We start from the raw sequence: 16435 nt of genomic DNA on the forward strand, positions 1-16435 counted from the left end.
ACATACACAAACTTTAGAAGGCAATCGTAGTGAGACGGACGGACGGACATACATCCGGTGGAGCTTTTCATCATAACAGCCAGTGGAGCTTTTCATCGTAACATGTATTGTTTTTCTGATTATTGTGCACAGCGTATCATTTTAATGAGGTATCTATTCTAAATAGCACAGAGTAACTAAGGATTTCTGAATAAGTTATAATTTTAGACAACTCTTATGTGTGCTTCTGTATCCATCAGTGTGACCACTTTGCAGTTGGTAGTAAGCCTCCCTAGTAGGATACTGCTATTAACTGGTCTAATGCAGGTCTTCAGCAGAGATGCCTTTTCACGAAATGTAAAAATAAAATAACCTTTGTTCCAACGGATCCAACGTAGTTATACATGACCAATGAGCTGTGGCCATGTTGTCATGACTACACCATGAATATCAATACACAGGAACAACGACAGACTGTCAAGAACTTGTTTATTAAACAATTATTAGTTCTACACATGACCATGCAATAACGTGAAGAATGAGAATAAAATCAAATGGATATGCAATGAAACAACAATGGTATGAGAGAGGAACTAATAATTAATCAATATATAAACAATGAATGATTTGAGTTGTGATTGACAAAGTCCAAGATGAAATGAAGTATTTTTTTCCCCTTTTCTTACCATCACAAAAGATGCATTGTACTTTGTTTTTGCTGTTTTATTTCTTATAATTTGTATGTTTCTTGCTGTTTTCCCTGTTGTAAAGCACCTTGAAAAGTGCTATACAAATACAAATAAAATAAGACTAAAATATGACAAAAATGTGCTGTTAAAATTTAAAGAAATCTAACAATGTGTCACTTTGTTGTGTTGATCTTAGCTATTAGATAACTTGTAGATCTGCCTTTTTCACCCAAGAGATCTAGTGTAGAGGTGGTCGGAAAATCAGGGGAACAATTACAGAACCCTGGGGAACCCGGGGTTCAAGTGGTTCAGTATAAAGGTTTATTATACAAGAAACAATATTGATACTGTGAGAATTACATGATAAATATACAGTTTTCCTCTTTCGGTCGACCGGCATGTGAACCGTGGCTATTGTATGATGAATTAGGTCAATATCCTCACTGTCGGCAGAAACCTTGTATCTTCAAGTTTCGTAAAGTAAAGAACTGCTTAATCATACAAGACTGTCGCACAAAACCAGTGAATATAGCTGATCTACAAGCACACAATGCCTCGCACTCTTTTTTTAAATAACAAAAAAGGGAAGGTTTTGGACATACACGCTTTCCACCCAACAACAATATGAAGGAAAAGAAAACATAAAAATAGAAATATGGGGATACAAGGTTTCTTGTCCGACAGCAGCGATATGATATTAATTAAAGGGATATTCCACTTTCAACACCCGTCTTTTTTTCTGGTGACTCATACTACCCTCCTAATACGCGAGATGGACATATTTTTTCGATAACTGTTTTCATTTATTTTTTATTCTTTTGGGAAAAGGGAAAGAATTTATTCAATAAAAAAATCTTAGAAATAAATGAAAAAAGTATAGAAAAAAAAAACATGGCCAGCTCACATATTAGGAGGGTAGTATGAGTCACTAGAAAAAAGACGGGTGTTTTTGATGAATCTATCATGGTTAAAATGGGTTTGTTTAGGAATGGGCCCTGGAGACTGATAAAATGGATATCAAATATCTAAATATTGAATAAAGCAAATTAAAAACTGTCCAGGGTGTTCACAAAACACCTGCCTGAGTAGGAATATCCCCCTAATTACATTTTTATCAAAGTGATAGTAATACAGTCATGATGATGAAGAGGATGACTTTTGTCCTTGCTGGCGGTTGATGTCTGCACAGCCCTGAAAGAGAAGCAAAGAAATAAATATTACATATGATAAATGATTACATCTAATGTCCATATCTCATCTTCTTATATTTTTTGAGTGGTGCTAACCGCTCCCACGTCTGTCTTTGATTGTCCTTATGAGTGTCCATATGAGCACGGAACTCCATATATGGAGATAACTAATGTCACGTACAGAACGGCCCATACAAGGAGATATATATGCATGTGTGTCATGTTTGATACCATGCGCACTTCGCACAGATACAATGTTTTGTAAATTAATGCCCTACTACTTACTACAGTGTTACATAAAAGTAGCAAAAGATTGCCGAAGTACGAGATCACAGTGAACTTGTAGCTGTCTGTAAAAATATATATACATTTGGAAAGTGAGAAGCTATTAAACATGTCAGTCATTTCTTTATATATTTCAGTTATGTGTCATATCTGCCAATTTGCCATTTTTGTTTACGAAGCCTAAAAGGCAAACAGATTTTTGTATCCATATGTTCCTATGCCCAACACACACCAAAAACACAATTAAATTGTTAATTGCTGTTATTTGTGTCCTGATAATATATCCTAGTAGGCTACTATATAATTATAATTATTATTTGTATCAGGGTTCTCTTCCACCTCAGAGCTACGGACAAAGCTTAGGGTGGAATGAGTTTAGCCACTGATCTGTGATCTGCCTCCTTGATCCACTGACACACAGTACTGTGTTACTGGCTGCACTGGGACCTGGGGGTTCAAGGTTCACCTACCACAGCACAAGCTCACATGTCACAATTCTGGGGGAAACATTCGCGAAAAATCAAATCAAAATAATAATAAAACATTTAGAATAAAATAGAAATAAATAGCCAATTGAAAAGATCTTGTGGATCTGCTATTTTATTTTTTTGGTTAAGAGATTCGGTGTAGACAGTCTAGACACTAGACAGAAAAAAACAAAAGCGGTCCTCCAACAGTATGGTCCATTTCACAAATACAATAATAATAGTTTTAAGTGGTAGGTAGCCTACTAGTAGCTGCTATTTGACTGACTTTATAATCCAAAATGACATAGGCTTTAGGCTATAGGCCTATCCATAACGATATCATATAGAATATAGGCCTACATTATTATCGACAAACGTGTCATACATAACCTAGCCTGCATAGGCCTAGGGCCTACATCATATTTAAACGTTATCTAAACGTTAGGCTACTATATTCCTAAAACAAATGCATATTTCTACTACAAGCTATACGTTGTATATTATTTGTGCATAAAAAAATTGAATAAAAGTATAAATAATAGTTAGTAATTTGATCATAACTCACATGCTCGTTCGGTGCAGCAATAGCACGTCCAGCTGGTCTGGAAGGTTCTGGAAAGAGACTGACTGTATGTTCACTGTACAAATATACACACTCTGGTTGCCAGGTTGGATGCTGGAAACCAGCATTCTAGCACACTCACTTGTTTATTACTATCAGCAGTAGTGGTGGATAGTATTCAAGAGTAAAAGTATCAATAGTGCAATGTGGAAATACTCTATGTCTATGGCTTATGCAGAACGTCCTGTTTCACAAGGTATGAATGAAATGTATCACTATTATTATTATTTAGAAAATAGCATGGCAAATAGACACAGCAAGACAACACAATGTCCCATTTCACACACAAATAAAAGATAAGGTTTTTTGTAAGAAAAAAAATAGGCTTTACAGTTCTTTCAATTATGAATCATTTTTAATAATTATTTTATAGACTAATATTTTATTTCCAACAGACGGACAGAGCTGGCAACCCCACTCTTCCACTCATAACGTCATCAGCGCATGCGCCACACGTTCCGAACATAAAAAAGGACACCCAAGATGGCGGATGAAGTGGAGCAGGTTGGTTAAAAACTACTCAACTTTATGTAAACATAAACTAGTAGTAACGTTTTAATGCACAACCTCACATGCATATTGCATATGGTATAAGTCTGCGTCACGGTTTATGTGTGTTTGTTTGGGACGTGTTTTTACAATGTTTATAATGACCCTGTCCGGCGCTAGCTTAATGCACGCTGGAAGGAGAAAACGGCAGATCTGCAAGCTCACCACTCGTGGCGGATGCAACGCGTGGTGAGCTTGTAGATCGGCTGTTTTGTTTTCAGTGTGCGCGTCTTCAGCCTAGCGTTAGCTTCGTGGCTAAAAACGCTGGGCGCTCGTTGTGTTATGGATGGGACCGTACCTATGTTCCCCAGTTTCTATGTTCCCCACTTTCTTACCACCTAAACCTACCCCTAACCCTAACCTCACTAAAACTAATGCTGCTGTGAGGTGGGAAACATAGAGAGGGGAACATGATAGAACCTGGAGAACATAGGGTGGACCCCTTATGGATGAATGAATGAATGAATTTCATCAATACAGTTATTTATGTCCATATACAGACACATGTTTCCGTGGTAAAGACTTGTCCTTGTCCGTGGCAATTTTATTTTAGATTGAGCTTTTTACACAGTAGGCCTATGGTGTTCCTGTTTTAACTTTCTAGATTCTAGATGTCAGACAGTCTCCAGGTTTTCTTCAGAATATGTATGGCACATTAGAAGTCCACTAGGACAGTGGTTCTCAAAGTGAAACCTTTTATTTTCAAGAATGGAGTCAGTAATTTCATGTAAGGAGGTATACATTCACTGATATTACACCTGTATGGACAGCTTGGGTTATACTCTGTCTCTGTCAATACTTAGTTTAAAACCCATCCTGTGTGTGTGTGTGTGTGTGTGTGTGTGTGTGTGTGTGTGTGTGTGTGTGTGTGTGTGTGTGTGTGTGTGTGTGTGTGCGCGCGCAGCAACAGACCACCAACACGGTGGAGGAGCCGTTGGATCTCATCAGACTCAGTCTAGACGAGAGGATCTACGTCAAGATGAGGAACGACCGAGAACTGAGGGGTAGACTGCATGTAAGACCTGTCTGTCTGTCTGTCTGTCTGCATGCATGTAAGACTGTCTGTCTCTCTCCTCCTGAATAGTGTTCAGGAGGAACACTGTCAGAGCTGGTATGTGGGCTTTACGTCTGCCATGCAATTACCATGGGACCACCATTTAAGCCCTTTGCACACAGGCGCGTTTAACCGCACGGATAAAACGGACAATATCATTTTTTGAAAAGAAAACAATGATTCTCTATGACCTCATGCACACCGGCTCCGAATTAGCCGTGCGACGAGTGGCTGCCGCTGTGCGTTTTTTTCTCGATCGAACCCAGTTCGATTCGTGCGTCTTGTCGCATGCGGTAAAAAACTCATCACTCCTTTTATGACTCCTTTTTGGATCCGCAGCGCCGATTCCGCACAGCCTTGCACACCAAATCCAATGCGTTTTATTCATGCCGCAAACGAAAAAAACGCAACTGTCCTGTGTGCAAAGGGCTTTAACTCTGAGAGTGTACAAATTGGTCAATTTGGTTCCTTTTTTGCACTGAGTTTTAGGTTGTAGGCTATAAATGTACATGAAGGAACAGCATTATAAGATCATATACAGTACAAATTATTTCACAACAATAATTGTGGATGGAGGTGTTACACATGATAAACAACACATACATGTACAGTATATGACAAGTATGTTGTGTGCATTTGTGAGAGAATCTCACAAACTGTACTGTAGCGATCAGGGACCATATTTTGTATTGCAATGTTGCCAGTAGGCTACACCAATGGATACCCTCTAAAACATCATAGTTGATAGACACACACACCCACACAAGCACTTTGGAATTGTAGGAGTTGGTTCATTTTGACTCTGTTCCACCGAAATGCATTGTGGGTATAGCCGATCTACAAGATCACAACGCATTGTGATCAATGCTTCCACAATCTTTTCAGATTTAATCAATGCTACATGTGTCGGTACAGATAATACTATGTACAGTAGTTGTATGTACAGATTATTCTTTTTGATATTATTTTGTTTAGACTGCTGCTAGATTCTTGGTTAACTGTGATCCTTGTGTACTGAGGCGCTATGCGTTTACCTTGCCTTCTGTAAGTCACTCTGGACAAGAGCGTCTGATAATTGTCTAAAGTGTTGCCCCTCCCCCACAGGCATATGATCAGCATCTCAACATGATCCTAGGAGATGTGGAAGAGACAGTGACCACCGTAGAGATCGATGAGGAGACTTATGAAGAACTCTACAAGGTACAATGTCCACCATTATTAACCCTAATCACTACAAACATGTCTATGAAGTTTTAACTCATACCCTGCCAAAAAAAACGTTTTCTATAATAAAAACGTCTTTTTCACTATGGCCTTCCCTGCCAGACGTCTTCTGGACGTCTTTTAAAAAAAAATAATAATAAAAAAAAATTGGACCTCTAACAATGTACTAGTGTCATGATCGCGATCGCGAAATTGCATGTTTATTTTAACCCCCATACCAACCCCATCTTTCAAACATGGCAGCCATGTTTGTTTACATTTGAAGAAAACATAAGGGCTGCAACGGATTTCCAAGCGAATTTTTTTGTTTGAAAGCTGTGAAAAGCATCCACATGCATAGTGCATGATCTGTGCACGAATGTGTGCACCAGCGTGCACACTATTTTTTTAACCCTTTGTTGGCGAAACGGCAATATAAGAGGTCCCACTTTACATACGGCACCGACTGAGTTAATCTGCAACACAATTTTATAAAACATGTAGTGTTGGACTGTTGGGGTTGGTACAATGGGGGTTGGAACAATAGTTGTACTAGTCTGATAAATATAAGGCAGAGGTTGGACAAAATTGTATTATTTAGGTTTTCAACTGATTCTGTCAGGAAATTAGGTCTCCTAGCCAGGATAAAAAATCTACCCTGATCTGCTCATGGCAAATACCCACAGCGGCCAAATCAAGTTGGGCTCCCATCGACTTTCTATACAGGAGGAAAATACCCAGGAAAGAAATCTGCTTTAAGTAGGATGTGAGGGGTCTAACTAGGGGTTTGTCATGATGGCTGAATCCATTGCAAGCATTTGTTTTGCACAAAATACATTCATTGGCCCCAGAAAACCCCCCTAAAAGGTGATGACTCATCACTTTTCATCCCTAAACCATCGTTTTCTGGGGCAATTTTTAGCCCAAGGAATGTTTTTTGTGCAAAGCAAATGCTTGCAATGGATTCAGCATCATGACAAACCCCTAGTTAGACCCCTCACATCCTACTTAAAGATTTTTTTATCCTGGCTAGTAGACCTAATTTCCTGTCAGAATCAGTTGAAAAACGAAATAATACAATTTTGTCCATCCTGAGTGTATTTCTTTTTCTTAGATTTACTAGACTATACTGCCTGACCACTAGGACCTTTCCATGGAGGGTTCATGTGGCGTTAGCACTGACCAATGGACACTTTTGGTTTGGCTCTGCACTATTGGGTTGTTGGTAGTATTGAGTATTATTGCATGTGTTTGACATGGCGGTGAGATACTTGTGTAGCACTGACTAACATCGACTGTTTGGACACAGCAACATGCGGCAAAGGTCGTCCGGATCGGGAATCGAACCGGGGACGCCACTAGGCATCCATGCCTATGTGGCAATGCCTAAGTGGTATGTGGCCGGACCAGTAGGCCAGCGGGCACCCCATATCATACAGTTTCAGTGTACAGATTATTTTGACAGTATATTGTTTAGACTAACGCTAGGTTCTTTGTTTACGTAGTATCCTAGTATACAGAGGCACTACACACTCTCTCTTTATTCTCTGTTTGTGTTTACCTTGCTTATTGTAACTCACCCTGGATGAAGAGCGTCTGCTAAATGCCTACATTTGTAAATTGTTAAATAGAAGATGTACAGACATTTATTCTCTTCCTCCCTTTTATCTCTCTCTCTCTCTCTCTCTCTCTCTCTCTGCCTATCTCTCTCTAGTCCACTAAGAGGAACATTCCCATGCTGTTTGTCCGAGGGGACGGCGTCGTCCTTGTAGCTCCGCCCCTCCGGGTGGGCTAGCCACACCCACTTCCTGGTTTGAAATCGACAACCTCCCACAACCTTTTATAGTCAGTTTCGCACTTGTGTGGCGCACCATCTATAGCCGTATTCAGCTTGTAGATTGGCTATGTGCGGTGTGCCATGCGTCGAGTGACCCAAGCGTAAATCAGGCACTGATTATTTTGTGATTGGATGTCGTCTGTTTTGTTGACAGTTGAGAGCAGCGTTTGGTTTGTCAGTTTATATTGTTTGTATTTTGTACTTTTTTTTTCTTTTTTTTTTAAAGATAGATCGCGGGTTTGTTTACACCCGTTGTTTTAGTTGAATTCAATCGGAATCGATGTGAATTTAATCAAGAGTTGTTTTTGCCTCTAAAACACTGGCTACAATGTTGCCGAGCTGTGTTTCAATGCTTCAGTTTTTTAAATCGATGTCTGGAATAGTTTGGGCTTCAATAATTTGTCAAATATAATTTGTCTAATGCGTGATGTGGATATTGATAATATTTCCCTTGGTTTGTCAGTTACCGGAGCTACCCATAATGCAAGGGGAGTAACATTTGAGAATCTTTTATTTCATTTTGGCCACTCTGTTCTGAATATTTGTGTTTATTCAGTTATGATGCACTTGAAATAAAAACAAGATAATTTTGTAATGAGTGAGTCTTGAGTGTTAGTTGATGTTAAACGATATTTAACCACTTACCGGTAAACCCTGTAGTGTTAGAGTAGTGGTTCCCAAACATTTTAGCTCAAGACCCAAAAGAGAAGATGTTTGCCTGGGACCCAAACAGGTTTTCTAATTTAGGGAATTTCTTAGATTGTTTATTTTTTATTTTTTTTATTTCATTCCTGAAATTATTTTTGAAAAATGTTTGAATTTGCTCTTGAATGTTTGTGATTTTCTCTTTTTTTCCTTTAGAGCATATTGTCAAAATTTAGGAAACCAAACATAAAGGGATATTCAATCGCAAACCCACAAATGGGTCCTGATCCACTGTTTGGGAAACGGTGTGTTAGACAGGGTTCCCACGGTCATGAAATTCCTGGAAATATTTTGAAATTAGAAAAATATTTTTCCAGTACTGGAAAAGTTTTGGAATTGATCAAGGGTCCTGAAAGGTCCTGGAAAATAGCTATGCATTGTCTTTGGTTATTGATTTTGTTAATACCTCTGAAATGACAAATTAAACATTGGCCAAATTGTCAAATATTAGAGGCAGAAATTGTGAAAATAGCCGATCTACATGCTCACAACTGAGCATGTAGATCTGCTATTTTCACAATAGAAACGTGTTATACAAAATTCTTCAACTCTTAGTGCTCGTCAGGGTGCCGGGTCCCCAGTTAAAATATGATTATTTCGGGGGTCACAGCCTGAAAAGGTTGAGAACCACTGGCATACACTACCTGTCTTTGAGCATTGCGCATAGGAGTAAGCGACTTGTCATTGAGCTGAATTATTGTTATATAGCCCTGGAAATTGGGTTAAATATTCTGGAAAAGTTTTGGAAATTAATTGGTAAAAATGTGTGGGAACCCTGGTTAGAGCAGTGGTTCTCAACCTTTTCAGGCCGTGACCCCCAAAATTAATATTTGAACTGGGGACCCCCAACTTGGAATTGTAGGAGTTGAGGCATTACATTTAGTTTTACTCTGTTCCACAGATAAATATTGTGAAAATAGCTAATTTACAAGCACACAGAAACACTGTGTTAGAGAACTGGACTTGAGTTACAATTGTACTTTTCACACGGTTTCACAAATCACAGATTTTATCAGGACAAATCCTAATCTCAGTAAATGTGTTTCACTTAACGTAATGTTTCAGACATATTTTTTTTTTAAGATTTAAAGTTAAAGTAGAAAGAATATCACTACTTTTCATCAATTAACATTTTTTTTTTCATAAATAAAATCTAATCACTTAAGTTGTGAAAATACCAGATCTAAAAGCTCACAGTGCGGCAACACATTGTGAGCTTTTAGATCTGCTATTTTCACTAGTTTTGGTAAGGGAAGGGTCTAATTTCTCTTTGGCGTCGAGTCGAGCTAAAAGGTTTGGGAACCAATGCTCCATGGCGTCACCTCCAAAACCCAAGGTGACTCAGCTACCCGTCTGCTCGAAAAAGCAGAAAAAGTCGAAAAAGTACCCACTCCAGTCCTCCTCCACCGGCTGCCTGTCACACACTCCACACCTACAAGCAAAGATGATTAATTTAGAACTCTAGTTGATAGATGCACCAATCACTTTTGACCACAAGGTGGTACTGCTGCCGTGTGTGTGTGTGTGTGTGTGTGTGTGTGTGTGTGTGTGTGTGTGTGTGTGTGTGTGTGTGTGTGTGTGTGTGTGTGTGTGTGTGTGTGTGTGTGTGTGTGTGTGTGTGTGTGTGTGTGTGTGTGTGTGTGTGTGTGTGTGTGTGTGTGTGTGTGTGTGTGTGTGTGTGTGTGTGTGTGTGTGTGTGTGTGTGTGTGTGTGTGTGGGGCGCATGTCTTTGACCCAATCCCATCATCTCTGGATGATTAGACAAACACACACACCCCTCATCATTTACAGTTATGACTTTTTGGATGGATCTGATCCCATATAATATTGTTAAAGAAAAAAGTCAAATATGTTCTACAAAAGTTTCAAAAACAAAAATAGCTCTACAAGTTCACAATGTGTCACAGTGCTGCCTGCCTGTCTCTGTCGTGCTTTCTTTGATCGCTTCAGCATGTTTCTTGATAATGCATGAGTACACACACACACACACACACACACACACACACACACACACACACACACACACACACCATAATGTACAGTATGTATACTATGTTTTTGGGCTGCCATCCCATTCTCTAACTCCCTGCAGACAAAGAATTACTTCTGAATAGAATGACAGGTTCACACGACCAGGCCCGGATTTATATGACATGAGGCCCCTGGGCAAGGGGAAATAAAGAGGCCCTCGTGCGCGCGCAAATATTCCACCTCCGGTCCACCTGACCACACCGTGACCTCACCTTCGGACCGGCCCATGACTGTGTATCCTCATTGGCTCGTTGGAAGGGTCTAAAGCGGATACAGAATTGGAGTTTGCGTGCATGTGTGTAGCCTATGTGTGTGGAAAGTACCGGATACATAGAGTGGGCGGGCTTTAGACTGCACTAAGCTTTCAGAGCAGCTACATGCAGTGCGGCCAGCAGAGCAGAAGCTCTCAATAATAAAACAAAATGTACTGTAACTAAACACAAATATCACTTTATTTGGATTGCAATACTTTAAAATGTCATCATTAAATTTACTCATTCAGGGTCTTTTCAAAATGGCTTCCAAGTTCCACAACGCCTCCCTCTCCATAGACTTCCATGTAATTCATAGTGCACGGATCATGCACGCCCATGCCTAGATCATGCACCACGTGTGTCCACACTGTTCACAGCTTTCAAACAAAAAAATCCGAATGGAAATCCGTTCAGGCATTCATGAGCTAGCAGCCATTATGTTTTCTTGAAATGTAAACAAACATGGCTGCCATGTTTGTTGGTATGGGGGTTAAACATGGAATTTCGTGATTGCGATCATGCCTACTAAATTTTTTGGGGTCCAAAAAATCTTTTTTGATTTTTTTTTTTTTTTTTTGAGGCCCCCCTCCCCTGAGGCCCCTGGGCTCGTGCCCACCCTAGCCCAATGGTAAGTCCGGCCCTGCACACGACCTTTCTTTACAAATTGTTTTACACACAGATCCCAGGTCAGTGATTTAACCCTCATTACATGAAAACAACCTGTGCTAATGTTTTACACACGGATCACAGGTCAGTGATTTCAGCCCTCATCACATGAGGACCTGATTAGAACCTGCTTCGGTATAGTCAGAAGTATTGGAAGGTAACTGTCCTGACCTGAAATGCTGCTTTCCACATCAAAGGAAGTCTCTGCTCCCGTTAGTTCATCCCAGGCGGTTTGTATGGGTTGTTAGAGTCTGATATCAAGTTGTCACAGTCAGCATGACACATGCCGTATTTGAGTGTAGCTGAGGTAGGAACTCTATAGTCTATAATGGTTATTGTCTGAGTCATAGTGAATTATATATACTGTATATGGTCATGTCTTATAGAGATGGGGCGGTTACTATAGGCAATCTTAATGTGCAATGTTGCTATGTATATATATATATATATATATATATATATATATATATTTATTTATTTTTACAAACAGATTTGCTGTTTTTGCTGAATGTTTTTCCTCGGATTAGGGATGCTAGGGTGTACTATTATGTATCCTATTTACACTTTTGTAATTATGGTACCAATTAGGGATGGTAGGGTTCATGTGGTTAAATATGAACCCTATGTACACATACTGTAAGCAATCATGGAACAGATTAGGAATGGTTAAACATCTACCCTATTTATCGTCGCTGGTTAGGCGTGTTGAACGCGCGTGTGTGTGTGTGTGTGTGTGTGTGTGTGTGTGTGTGTTAGAACAATATTGGACCACCGAAACTGTCTGCTAAACTTCAGGCTCCACACCCTTTTGACCTCCCTCCAACCTCATTGTGAGCTTTGGAGGTCCATTCAGCTGTTCTTATCAATGATGGAAAAGACCTAGCTTAAAGATATGTAGTCATGGTACAGGCTCCCACGTCACTGACTGTCTCTGTCCTCATTTAGAACTGATTCATTCCCCCCACAAATTGAAATACACATTCTCTTCATAGCAGCATGAATAGAACATGATGTTCTTTTAAATGCAGTTTTCCTCTTACTATAACCTCTCTGTCAGAGAACAGCTCAGGAAGTAAAAATAAGCATGTTTTCAAAGATAAGATAATACATACAAAAAACATACTGTGTGAGAGGGTAAAACTTAAAGCAAATACAATTTACAGACATTAACTGAACAGACTCGTGGTATTTGATGAAGTGATCAGTCAGCAGATCCTCTCTCTCTCAATTCAAAGGAGCTTTTGTCAAGTTGGCATGAGAAAACATTGAATTGCCAAGGCAAATGTGAAGTAAATGCTGTCAAAACTCAATTGTATACAGAATACTATTAAAAGAGAATATGGTAATTGTAAACAGATTTGGGTCACATTGCAACTTTGAAAAGCCAGCTTACAAAACCACAGCATGCATTGCTGTTAGAAGTACTGTTGACGTGTATACATTCAGGCAAGGATGATAGCCTAAAGCTTTTGGAACAAACAGCAGCACTTTATATAATGTACTTGCAGCACAAAACCCCCCGAAATCTAACAAAACCAAATAGTCCAGTAATTTTAGGCCAAAATTAGGCTAAACCTAAAACAAATTGCAATAGTAGCAAACTCAACTGATTCTGTATCCTCATTATGTCCTTAGTGAGGGAAAAAAGTCCCAAGGAATCCCATCGGGGCAAAGTTTTGAAAACGACCTACCTACCTTCACTTACTATACACTACACTATAAAGGAAAAATGACTCCCAAAAAAATCTGCTTTAAGTGGGATGTGATGGGTCAAACTAGGGGTTTTTAATTATTCTGAATCCATTGCAAGCATTTGTTTTGCATGAAAAACATTCCTTGGGCAAGAAATGGCCCCTCAAAATGATGGTTTAGTGATGAGTCATCAATTTTCACAGTCTTTTGGGGTCCGTTGTTAGCCCAAGGAATGTTTTTCATGCAAAACAAATGCTTGCAATGGATTCGGAATAATTAAAAACCCCTAGTTTGACCCCTCACATCCCACTTAAAGCAGATTTTTTTTGGGAGTTATTTTTCCTTTATAGTGTAGTGTGTAGTAAGTGAAGGTAGGTAGGTCGTTTTCAAAACTTTGCCCCGATGGGATTCCTTGGGACTTTTTTTCCCTCACTAAGGACCTAATGAGGATACAGAATCAGTTGAGTTCGCTACTATTGCAATTTGTTTTAGGTTTTTTCATATAATGACTGGACTAAAATATGTTTAGTATCTAAAGAAATATCATAAATATATCTATATTGTGATAATAACCATGCTATTGAGTGTTGATTAGTAAAAGTGTTAAATAGCGCTATTGTGATAGTAATCTTTGCTATAAAACAATAAAATATCAAAATAATCTGTAATAATTATCTGTGTCCTATAAACTATAGGACACCAGGTAAATGTAGCATACTCGTCTATAGTATATAGAGTGTTTGTTCAGTAACAGTGTTGAATAGCTCTATATTGTGATAGTAATCATTGCTATAGAGTTATTGTTCAGTAACAGTGTTAAATAGCTCTATATTGTGATCAGTAATCATTGCTATAGACCAGTGTTTCTCAATCTTTTTTGGCTTGAGTACCCCCTTTCCCTGATTTCTGAATCCAAGTACCCCCTTTACCCGACAACAACATTTTGCTTATAAAACTGCAATTGAAATATACATAAATGATGGTATATGATGCTGTGATAACCCCCATTTCAAGAATATAAAATATATAAATAAGAAGTTTTCATGTCAATAACTTCATCCAGTTTCTTGGTACCATGTAATTTGGGCAACTCAAGTTTCTCCATGTGTCATCATTAAACATAACAGTACAGGTTTTCCCCCTCCTAATTCAATTTGAGTTAATTCCTTAACTATGAACTATATTAGCATGATTTAAACTTCTATTTCAATTTTTTGGGGGCATTTTTGAGTACCCCCTGCAGTACCTCCACGTACCCCCAGGGGTACACGTACCCCCATTTGAGAAACACTGCTATAGACTATAGGCCAGGGCACAGCAGTGGGTGTGGTTTACAGTGCTAATAAAAAAACAGACATTAATTTTTCATAGATATTTATATACATTTTAAGCCTAGAATCAAGCCATCCAGGTTCCTATTGTTGCCCTAAAATCACGCAAATCGGTACACAGTATGTCTACACTCATGTCATCAACATGGATCTGTCCCATATAGCGCCACCTTCAGGCCGATTTTTTAAAACACATTTTTGGACACTGCTCCTACAGATTTTGCCCAAAAATCACGCAAATCGGTACACAGTATGTCTACACTCATTTCATCAACATGGATCTGTCTCATATAGCGCCACCATCAGGCCGATTTTTTCAAACACATTTTTGGACATTGCTCCTACACATTTTGCCCTAAAATCACGCAAATCGGTACACAGTATGTCTACACTCATGCCATCAATATGGATCTGTCCCATATAGCGCCACCTTCAGGCCGAATTTTTAAAACACATTTTTGGGCACTGCTCCTACAGATTTTGCCCTAAAATCACGCAACTCGGTACACAGTATGTCTACACTCATCTCATCAATATGGATCTGTCCCATATAGCGCCACCAACAGGCCAATTTCTTCAAACACATTTTTGGACACTGCTCCTAAACATTTTGACCTGACGGTCGCTTATCTCCCTATTAGGGAGTCTTACTGGTAATCTGTAGTAAGTATGTCTGTGATGTCTTGCTACAATGGGCAAGTGGTTAGGAAGTGTAGCGCATTTCTGTCTTCTCTTGGGAGCCAGGTCGGCCTGTGGCTGCCTTTCTCCATCACAAGACTGTGTTCACTGTGTTTACTGTACATACCGATGGTCAACATTTTCCTTAGTCAAAGTGCTCAGGTATTCTGCCCCTCAGTACTATGTTCTATTCGTCTGTCTTTCAATGTTATATGAGATACTTTAAGTGTGGTTCCTGTGGAAATAAGCCTCGGCTTTCTAGGATCTCCTTTTAGTTGACCTTGTACCAGTGATTTGTACTGTCATGAAACTGTACTTTTTTCTATTGCAAACTTCTAATAAATTCTTCAATCAATCAATCAATCAATCAATGTGTATTCTCTGTTTAAGGTCAAATAGCATAAAGAAAAATACTGGGTTTGTGTAGATTTTATCCCCAGTGTGTCAGATAGTTATTTTTTTGTTTTCCTATAATTTGGTGTAGATTTTCTGTCTGGATTGTTGCGTTAGTCCCAGAACCATCTGGCCGAGGGGACATGGACATCTCGCAAGGGTTTCACTGTAGGTGAGGGCCTTGTTATGGAGCATGTCTGGGTCACTTTCATTTGGATAGTTATAACATTTAAATCTCTCTCTCTCTCTCTCTCACACACACACACACACACACACACACACACACACACACTCTTACGCACTCACACACACACACACACACACACACACACACACACACACACACACCAATGCACTTTCTGTCCATCAGGAGACAACAAAGACAACTAAAAATAAACCTTTAGGTTTGTCACACACGAGTGACAAGAATAGCTACAGACAGTAGAGGCATGTAACACACACACACACACACACACACACACACACACACACACACACACACACAGAAGACGGTTGTATCAAACATGTTAATGTGTGCAGATATGGTCACGTGGTTGAAGCCTGTGGAGTGGACTAAATATAGAGCCAAGGACAAGTATCAAACAATTACACTTACATAATACCACTGCCAGGAAAGTAACCGAGTGTTAAATAGCTCTATATTCTGATAGTACTCACATTGCTGCTATAGTGTTAGTTCTGTAACGGGAGTCTCCATGTCTCTCCATGCTCTTTATTAAACAGAAAATGCAAAAGTTAAATCGGAAGTGACGTCGCAAAGAAATGAGCAGACACACGTTAGTCTTGCGT

General features: G+C 39.2%; 1 protein-coding gene across 1 annotated transcript; it reads left to right on the forward strand.

Moving 5' to 3' along the window:
• The first annotated feature begins 3705 nt into the window (after nt 1–3705).
• Nucleotides 3706–8452, forward strand: lsm3 (LSM3 homolog, U6 small nuclear RNA and mRNA degradation associated). The gene is made up of 4 exons (XM_080728655.1): nt 3706–3736; nt 4686–4796; nt 5940–6035; nt 7753–8452. The coding sequence occupies exons 1-4, from the start codon at nt 3716–3718 to the stop codon at nt 7831–7833; spliced, it is 309 nt and encodes a 102-aa protein (XP_080584781.1). The 5' UTR covers nt 3706–3715; the 3' UTR covers nt 7834–8452.
• Nucleotides 8453–16435: the final 7983 nt, after the last annotated feature.

This window comes from Nannobrachium achirus, assembly GCF_963921795.1.
Source record: "Nannobrachium achirus genome assembly, chromosome: 6".
Taxonomy (NCBI): domain Eukaryota; kingdom Metazoa; phylum Chordata; class Actinopteri; order Myctophiformes; family Myctophidae; genus Nannobrachium; species Nannobrachium achirus.